The 10,124-nt window shown below is 46.2% G+C and overlaps 2 protein-coding genes across 2 annotated transcripts; both read left to right on the plus strand.

Annotated features, from left to right (window-relative positions):
* Nucleotides 1–4,183: 4,183 nt before the first annotated feature.
* On the plus strand, nucleotides 4,184–4,619 carry LOC118996332 (histone H2A-Bbd type 2/3-like). The gene has a single exon (XM_037059686.1). It carries the CDS (start codon nucleotides 4,266–4,268, stop codon nucleotides 4,617–4,619), a length of 354 nt encoding a protein of 117 aa, XP_036915581.1. The 5' UTR covers nucleotides 4,184–4,265.
* Nucleotides 4,620–5,346: 727 nt separating this feature from the next.
* LOC118996338 (40-kDa huntingtin-associated protein-like) lies at nucleotides 5,347–6,697 on the plus strand. The gene has a single exon (XM_037059692.1). The coding sequence runs from the start codon at nucleotides 5,494–5,496 to the stop codon at nucleotides 6,634–6,636; it is 1,143 nt and encodes a 380-aa protein (XP_036915587.1). The 5' UTR covers nucleotides 5,347–5,493; the 3' UTR covers nucleotides 6,637–6,697.
* The last annotated feature ends 3,427 nt before the right edge of the window (nucleotides 6,698–10,124 follow it).

The following is a 10,124-nucleotide window of genomic DNA, read 5'->3' on the forward strand; positions in this document are numbered from 1 at the left end:
CCCCACAATCATCACACTGTCGTCCATGTCCATGATTTCTTGTTTTTCTTCTTTTTTTACTCAATCCCTTCACCACCCCCAGACCCACCCTGCGGAGCTGTCAGCCTGCTCTCTAGGAGTTTGTCCCTATTTTGCTTGTTAGCTCAGTTGTTCATTAGATTCCATATATGAGTGAAATCATTCTCAGGTTCATTGCCTATATCTTCCATCAGACTACATATAGGAGCCTCATCTATATTGCTTATTGGTATTTCATCAATGCGTACCACAGTCCAAGACATATACTCGGCACTCAGTAAAGATTTCTTGAAGGACAAAACAAACAAGTAAGCAAAATACAACCAGAGACATTCAAATAGAGAACAAACACATAGTAACAAGACAGGAGAGGGGTGGGGAGAAGAATAATAGGGGATGGGCCATCAAGGAACATGTATAAAGGACACATGAACAAAGCCAAAGGGGGTAGGTTCAAAGGGAATGGGAGGTGTGGTGGGATGAAAATGGAGACAACTGCACTAGAACAACAATAAATAAATAAATAAATTTTAAAAAGAATTTGTTGAGCCCTGGCTGGTATAGCTCAGTGAACTGAGCATGGGCTGTGAACCAAAGGATCACCGGTTCAATTCCCAGTCAGGGCACATGCCTGGGTTGCAGGCCAGTTCCCCAGTAAGAGCCATGTGACAGGCAACCACACATTAATGTTTCTCTCCCTCTCTTTCTCCCCTTCTTCCCCTCTCTCTAAAAATAAATAAATAAAATCTTTAAAAAAAGAATTTGTTGAAGGAATGTATAAATGAACCACCAAATCTCCAGCAAGGGTCACCAGTATCAGAAATATGTACCACACAACTATTGTATACCATTTTACTACTGAAATTGTTTTTCAATTTGCCCCCTGGTATTATTTACCAATGCTACCATATTAATGAAAATATCTATAATTTGTTGATTAAGTTACTGTAGCAAATTTCTAACTTCGGTCTCAATCCTCTCTATTCTATCTCCACACAGCTGCCAGAACAATCCCAATGGAAAGAAATCAGGCCATAACACTCCAAAGCTTAATGACTTTAGTGGGCTCACAATACCCTAGAAGGTATTCCAAAACCTGAGCATAGCTTACCAGAACCTCCAAGTCTTGGCTCCTGCCAGCCCCTTCTCCAGCCACATCAACCACCAGTCCCCCATAGGCACCCTGCTGTCAAGCCTCAGTAAAATAATTGCAGGTTCCCCCCAATGCCTCAGCCTTTCATCAGGCTACAGATCCCTACACACACACACACACACACACACACACTCTCACACACTCACACACTCACACTTACCCTCAAGCAGCTTCCCTGACCCAACCTATGCTTTCAACAAAAAAAATTTATGGACCACTCACTATACACTGTGACCATGAGTGTAACATATCTAAATCAATTAATGTAATACACTATATTAATAGAATGCACAGAGATGGAGGGCCTCGTGATCAACTCATAGATGTAGGGGAAAGGGAAGCATCTGACAAAATCCAACACCGTTTCATGAAAACAAATTCAACAAAATAGGAACAGAAGGGAACTTCCTCAACCTGATGAAGGGCATCTATGAAAAACACACAGACGACATCATTCATAATGATAAAAGACTGGGTTCCTCAACCTGATGAAAGGCATCTATGAAAAACACACAAACGACATCATTCATAATGATGAAAGGTTGGGTGCTTTGCCCCTAGCATCAGGAAGAAGATAAGAACATTCTTCTTGACATTTCTATGCAACATTGTATTCAACGTTCTAGTCAAGCCAAATAGGCAGAGCAAATAAATAAAAGGCATCCCAGTTGGAAAGGAACAAGTAAAACTATCTCTGTTCGTAGACGACACGTTCGTATATATAAATGTGTGTGTGCACATATACAACACTAAAGAACACACCGGAAACACAGCAACCTACTCAAATATGCAGTAAGTGTTCAGCAGAGTTGCAGGATCCCAGATCAATGTGCAACCATCAGTTGTATTTCTATACACTAGCATGGAACAATCCAAAAAATGAGGTTAAGAAAATAATTCCTTCTACAGTATCATCCAAAAGAATAAAATACTGAGGGATAAATTTAACTAAAGACATGTAAGACTTGTACCCTGAAAACTGCAACACACAACACATTGCTGAAGGAAATTTTAAAAAGGATGGAAATAAATGGACAGTCATCCCATGTTAGTAGACTGAACATTTAATATCGTTAAGATGACCATAATCCCCAAGGCAATATACAGATTCGGTGCCATGCCTGTTACAATCTAACCTGGCATCTTTGTAAAAATTGGCAAGGTGATCCTGAAATTCACATGGAAATGCAAGGGATGCAGACGGCCAAAACAATCTCAAAAATGAAGAACAAAGTTGGAGGACTCTCACTTCCCAATTTCAATGCTTACTGAAAAGCTAGCCTAAAAAGTGTGGCACTGGAATAATGATTATAGGCCAATGTTTCAGAATTTGGAGTCAGAAATAAGCCCATATGTCAATAAATAGTTGATTTGCAATAATGGTGCCGACACTATTCAATGGCTGAATGAAAAATCTCTTCAACAAAAACTGACAGGCCAACTGGATAGCCACACATGTAAGGATGAATATGGACCCCAATCTCACAGCATGTACAGATATTAATTCTGATGGGTCACAGACCAAAAGGTAAAGACAGAAACTATAAAACTCTTGGAATAAAACATAGATGCACGCCCCCATGACCTGGGAGTGGGCAACAGTTACAAAACATGAGAGCAAAAGCATGGCCATAAAAGACAGAGAAAAAAAGAGGAAATGGTATGCCATCCCAATTAAAAACTTTGGTGACTCAAAGGACTCTATCTAGGAAGTGAAAGGACAACCTATAAGATGGGAGAAACATTTGCAAATCGTATATCTGATAATGGGCCTATTTTCCAGCGTACATAAAGAACTCTTGCAACAGAAAGGCAAGCAACCCAGTTTTAGGAAACAGACGAAGGACTTGAAAGTTCATCTGTTTCCTCCAAGGCAGATGTACAAATGGCCAAGAGACGCATGGAAAGAGGCTCGACATTATTAGCCATTAGGGAAATTCAGATCAAAACCACGAGATACCACTTTCCACCCACTACGATGGCTATTATCAGCCAGGCAACAGGAAAATAACAAGTTTTGGTGAGGATGTGGAGAAAGTGGGACCTTCATACACTGTCATTCGGAGTGCAAAATGGCACAGCCACCGTGGAAACCAGTCGGGCGGTTCCTCAGCAAGTTAAACACAGAATTAATTACCTTATGGCCTGGCAATTCCACTCCTAGATATATACCCAGAAGAACTGAAAACAGATGTTCAAACAGAACCCTGTACAGGAATGTTCGCCGCAGCGCTAGTCACAACAGCCAGAAGGTGAAAATCACCCAAAAGGCCATCAGCTGATGAACGGGTGCACAACCCGTCGTCCATCCACACAATGGAAGACTCAAGTGCTGACGCATGCTGGCATGTGAGTGAACCATAAGGAGAACATTATGCTAAGTGAAGGCAGCCAGACACAAAAGGCCACCTATTTATTGTATGGTTGCATCTCTAGAAGTCTCTAGAGTGGACACACCTCTATGTACAGGAAGCAGGCTCCTATTTGCCTGAGTTCTCGGGGAGAGGAGAGGTTGTTGGCCAGGGGGAGCGGGGCAGGGGGCGGGCAGTGGGGAATGACTGCCTGATGGGTGCAGGGGTTTCTTTTGGAGTGGTCCCAACATCGTGGAAGTAGACCGTTGTGATGGCCATCCGACACCACGAGTGTTGACCTGGTGCCACGGGATCACACACGTTTGTTGCTGTTTCCGTACAACATTCCTGTCCAGAGGAAACAGAGAGCTCCGTCGAAGAGAGGGTCCAGTGGGCCGCGTGCGCAGGGTGCCACCAGCGCCCTTGCTTGGCAGGCCCAGGCCCGCAAGGCCCAATGGGAAAGCAGTGACCTCATGGAACTTCGGTGTCACACAGCGTGTGCCTCCACCAATCAGGGGCCGGCCCGTGGTCGCTAGGATACGCAGTAAGGGCCTGTGTACTGGCCATCCAGAGAGGTTGGGACCAACTGCCCAATCTCACCTGACCGCACCTGACCGCACCTGATCGCACCTGACCGCACCTGGCCGCACCTGACCGCACCTTGCCGCACGGAGACACCCCGCAGCACCCCGCAGCACACTGCAGAGCTACGCCGGTGGGAACAAGAGCACCCAAAGCCCAGCATGCCTGGTCGAAGGAGCCGTAGGGGGTCGTCCGGTACCGGTCACCGTCGCCAGAGGCGGATCCGCACCCGCACGGCTAGAGCTGAGCTACTCTTTTCTGTCAGCCACCTGGAGCGCCTCCTGCGTGAAGGCCACTACGCCCAGCATCTGACCTCATCTGCACCCGTGTTTCTTGCGGCCATTATACAATATCTGACCGCCACGGTCCTGCAGCTGGCCGGGAACGAGGCCCAGAGAAGTGGCTGCAGGTTCATCACCCCACAGCTCGTGGACATGGCCATGCACAACAATGCCTTGCTCAGTGTCTTCTTTGCAAGCACCACCATTTCCCTAGTGGCCCCGGGTTGGCAGTAGCTGCCCAACAGGACATGGGTTCTCTGGGCCTCAACCCCAGGGCGCCAGGCCTCTTTGCAGCCCAAGCAGCCCAAGCCTGGCTGGTACCTTGGGCAAAGCCATTGAAAATAAACTGTTTATTCTTGAAAGAAACCCATGTGCCTGCTTTGGTCACTGTGTCTGCGGGGGGACTGGGGGATGGAACTCATTGGAGGGATCGGGGCAGGGTGTCTGCCAGTGGGTGAGGGTGGAATCAGGGATGGTGAGAGGAGCAGCCTCTGGAGGTGACAGTGCAGGGCGTGGCCCTGGGTGGGAGAGGCTGCCTGCGATGGCTTTGAGGATGGGGTGTGGAAGACTCCCCCACGGCCTCTGAGCAAGTCGAAGCCCATCAAAGTTCCCTGAAGGATGGTGTTCATGGGGGTGGAGTACTTAGACCATGACTAAGGCATCGTGATATGGTGAATGTGTCATGCTAACTCGGATGTGCGATGGAGGAGGGGACAAAGGGGTTGGCGTGGACTCCAACGGGGTAGTGGATGGACGGGGAGATTGAGGAGGGGGGGTGGAGGGCAATCAAGAAAATCCAAAATCGGAATGGTGGTCACCTGGGATCAGGAGTTTAGTTTGACTCCTGGTCCCTTATAGATGCTAGGAAACACCCTTAGCAACCTGGGTAAACAAGCTGTCACCTAGCAACAGAGGCGCAGGGCCAGGCCCCGCCTCAGGAACCCGATATTTTGCATATCACTAGGGCAACGAGGGGGGCTCCAGGCTTAGGTGCAGGCGAGGTCGCGCCGCTAGCCTGAGCTGGACGCAGGGCACGTCGCGGCCAACCGCCAGCACTCGCACGTCCACCAGCTGCGTAGGCGCGCCCGGAAGCGCTCGGCCTGGGAACATGGCGGCATCCGCGAGCGGGTTGGGAGGTGCGGGCCCGGGACCAGATGCCGGGGATTTTCTGGCCAGGTATCGTCAGGTGTCGAACAAGCTGAAAAAGCGGTTCCTGCGGAAGCCTAATGTGGCGGAGGCTGGCGAGCAGTTCGGACAACTGGGCCGAGAGCTGCGTGCCCAGGAGTGCCTGCCTTACGCGGCCTGGTGCCAGCTGGCGGTTGCCCGCTGCCATCAGGCGCTCTTCCACGGGCCCGGGGAAGCTCTTGCCCTCACCGAGGCCGCCCGCCTCTTCCTGCGGCAGGAGCGCGACGCGCGCCAGCGCCTCGTCTGCCCCGCCGCCTATGGGGAGCCGCTGCAGGCAGCAGCCAGCGCCCTGGGTGCTGCTGTGCGTCTGCACCTTGAGTTGGGCCAGCCGGCCGCAGCCGCCGCCCTGTGCCTGGAGCTGGCCGCCGCCCTGCGCGACCTGGGTCAGCCGGGCGCTGCCGCTGTCCACTTCCAGCGCGCCGCCCAACTGCAGCTGCCCCAGCTGCCCCTGGCCGCGCTGCAGGCGCTCGGCGATGCGGCCTCCTGCCAGCTCTTGGCGCGCGACTACAATGGCGCCTTGGCGCTCTTCACGCGAATGCAACGCCTGGCGCGGGAGTACGGCAGCCACCCGGTGCAGCCGCTGCCGCCGGTCCCGCTGCAGCCACAGCCTCAGGTACAGCCGCAGCCATTAGGCCTCCAGCGTGGACTCGGTGCGTCCCCAGCCCTGCAGGCCGCTCTGCTCCCTCCAAATGCTAGCTCTGCGGCCGCTCCCTCTCCCGCAGTACTGGGTGCCTTCTCGGACATCCTGGTACCCTGTGAGGTATCCCGCGTGCTGCTGCTGCTGCTCCTGCAACCACCGCCCGCCAAGCTCCTTCCAGAGCATGCCCACACCTTGGAGAAGTACTCCTGGGAGGCTTTTGACAGCCACGGGCAGGAGACCAGTGGCCAGCTTCCCGAGGAGCTCTTCCTGCTGCTTCAGTCCTTGGTCATGGCTACCCACGAAAAGGACACGGAAGCCATCAAATCGCTGCAGGTGGAGATGTGGCCACTGTTGAGTGCCGAGCAGAACCACCTCCTTCACCTCGTTCTGCAAGAAACCATCTTCCCCTCAGGACAGGGCATCTGATGACTCATATTAACCAAGTGGCTTTGCCTGTTACCACGCTGACACATCCACCTTTGCCTTTGGAGGGAAGTAAAAGACATTGACCCAGTGATTCTACCTTTGTTTAGCTTATTCCTCTTGCCACCACAGGAATTTAGTTGACTGAAAATTACTGTATCCCAAAGACCTATTTCCATAATAGTGGGAGAATAAACAATATAATAGGATCAGAATAGAGCAAATGGCTCTCTTCCCAAAAACTGCAGTATAAAAATGAGAATGCTTTATTCCTTTCCTCTTCCACCCAAGTCGACTTGTCCCACACCCGTACCCCCAAATCTTTGTTTCATTGTCATGATTTTATTTTGTACAGCTGTCTAAATACTGAAGGTATGTAATTTTTTATCGTGGTTAATTTTTTGGAGTGTTTCTATATCNTTGTTTATGATAGCCATTCTGACTGGTGTAAAGTGGTATCTCATTGTGGTTTTAATTTGCATCTCTCTGATAGCTAGTGATATCAAGCATCTTTTCATATGTCTCTGGATCCTCTGTATGTCCTCCTTGGAGAAGTGTCTGTCCTTTGCCCATTTTTAAATTGCGTTGCTCATCTTCTTTGAGTGGAGTCTAGTGAGTTCATTGTATATTTTGGAGATTAAACCTTTGTCTGAGGTATCATTGGCAAATATGTTTTCCCAAACTGTTGCTTCTCTTTTTACCTTGATACTGTTTTCCTTAGCCATGCAGAAGTTTTTAATTTTGATGAGATCCCATTTGTTTATTCTTTCCTTTATAGTCCTTGCTCTAGGGGACATATCAATAAAAATATTGCTGCGTGGAATATCTGAGGTTTTCCTGCCAATGTTCTCCTCTAGGGCTTTAATGGTTTCAGGGCTTATATTTAAGTCTTTTATCCACCTTGAATTTATTTTGGTGTATGGTGTAAGTTGGTGCTCGAGTTTCATTTTTTTGCATGTAGCTGTCCAGTTCTCCCAACACCATTTGTTGAAGAGGCTATCTTTACTCCATTTTATATTACTGCCCCCTTTGTCGAATATTAATTGACTGCAGAGAGTTGGGTTTATTTCTGGGCTCTCTGTTCTGTTCCATTGGTCTATGTGCCTGTTTTTATGCCATTACCAGGCTGTTTTGATTACAGTGGCCTTGTAATACAGTTTGATATCAGGTATTGTGAATTTTCCTACTTTGTTCTTTCTCAAAATTGCAGCTGCTATTCTTTTATGGGGTCTTTTATGGTTCCAGATAAATTTTTGAAGTGTTTGTTCTGTGTTTGTGAAATATGCCATTGGTACTTTAATAGGTATTGCATTGAATATGTAAATTGCTTTGTTTAATATGGACATTTTGATTATGTTAATTCTTCCAATCCATGAACACGGTATATGTTTCCATTTGTTTGTGTCTTCCTTGATTTCTTTCTTCAGTGTTGTGTAGTTTTCTGCCTACAAGTCTTTAACTTCCTTGGTTAGATTTATTCCGAGATATTTCATTTTTGTTTTTGCTATATCGAATGGGATTTTTTTCTTGATTTCTGCTTCTGCTGATTCATTGTTAGTATACAAAAATGCCTTTCATTTCTGGATATTGACTTTGTATCCCACTGTTTTTCCAAATTCATTTATTAGTTTGAGCAGTTTTTTGGTAGAGGCTATAGAATTTTCCATGTACACTATCGTGTCATCTGCAGACAATGCCAGCTTTGTTTCCTCCTTTCCAATTTGGATGCCTTTTATTTCCTTTTGTTGTCTGATTGCTTTGGCTAGAACTTCTTATACTATATTGAATAGAAGTGGTGAAACTGGGCAACCTTGTCTTGTTCCTGATCTTATTGGAAAAGATTTTAGTTTTTGCCCAATGAGTATGATGTTGGCTGTAGGTCTTTCATATATGGGCTTTAATATATTGAGGAATGCTCCCTCTATTCCCACTTTGCTGAGTACCTTTATCATAAATGGGTGTTGTACCTTATTAAAAGCTTTTTCTGCATCTATTGATATGATCATGTAGTTTTTCTCTTTGCTTTTGTTTATGTGATGTATTACATTTATTTGCATCCCTGGGATGAACCATCCTTGCATCCCTGTGATGAATCCCACGTGGTTATGGTGTATGATCTTTTTGATGTATTGTTGGATGTGATTTGCCAATATTTTATTGAGGACTTTAGCATCTATGTTCATCAGCGATATTGGCCTGAAGTTTTCTTTCTTTGTTGTGTCTCTATCTGGCTTTGGAATTAGGATGTTGCTGGCTTCATAAAAAGAGTTGGGGAGTTTCCCCTTCTTTTGTATTTTTGGAATAGTCTTTGAAGAATAGGGGTTAGCTCTTCCTTAAAAGCTTTGTAAAATTCTCCTGTGAAACCGTCTTGTCCAGGGCTTTTGTGTGATGGTAGTTTTTTGGTTACTTCTGCAGTTTCATCTGCTGTTATTGGCCTGTTCAGGTTTTCTGCTTCTTTTTCATTGAGTTTTGGAAGATTATATTTTTCTAGAAATTTGTCCATTTCACCTAGGTTTTCAAATTTCTTGGCATACAGTTTTACATAGTAATTTCTTTTTTTAAGATTTTATTTTTATTTATTTATCTTTAGAGGGGAAGGGAAGGAGAGAGGGAGAGAAATATCAATGTATGGTTGCCTCTCATGTGTCCCCTGCCAGGAACTGGGTACTGGTCTGCAACCCAGGCATGTGCCCTTGACTGGGAATCGAACCACGATCGTGTTGTTCGTAGGCCCGCGCTCAATCCACTGAGCTATACCAGCCAGGGCGGCATAGTAATTTCTTACAATCCCTTCTATTTCTGCAGTATCAGTTGTAATCTCTCCTTTAGAAAAAGAAGACCAAAATTATTAACAACAAGCCCACAACTATCAATAACTGAATCTAAAACAAAAAAACTAAATGAACAACTAGAATACAAATAGAGTAATAAAAATGGAGGTCACATGGAGGGTTATATGTGGGGAGGAAGAGAGAAGAGAATGAGGGGAAAGGTACAGGGCATAAGAAGCATATCCACTAGGTACAAAACTGACAGGGGAAGGGTAAGAATAATATGGGAAATTGAGAAGCCAAAGAACTTATATGTATGAACCATGCACATGGACTAACTTTGGGAGGTGCTAGTGGGTGGCAGGGTACAGAGCAGACGGGAATAAAGGGGGGGACAATGAAACAACTATAGTAGCATAATCAAAGTATATACATATATATATATATATATATATATGTATATTACTTTTTAAAAAGGAAGCTCAATGACTTCAGTACGAACTACAAAGAACTCCAGGGAAGCTTCAAGGAACTTACTGCAAACTACAGTAGAAAGAAGCATAGAAACTATCAATAAGAGCCCAAAGCAATGAAGAATATGGTATCTGAAATGAAGAATACAGAAGGACTTAAAAGCAGGCTGGATGAAGCAGAGAATGAAATCCGAGAGCTGGGGGACAAGGTAGAAAACAATTTTCATACAGAGCAACAAAACACAAA

Source organism: Sturnira hondurensis, unplaced genomic scaffold (genome assembly GCF_014824575.4).
Source record: "Sturnira hondurensis isolate 20B ecotype Veracruz unplaced genomic scaffold, ASM1482457v3 Scaffold0011256, whole genome shotgun sequence".
NCBI lineage: Eukaryota > Metazoa > Chordata > Mammalia > Chiroptera > Phyllostomidae > Sturnira > Sturnira hondurensis.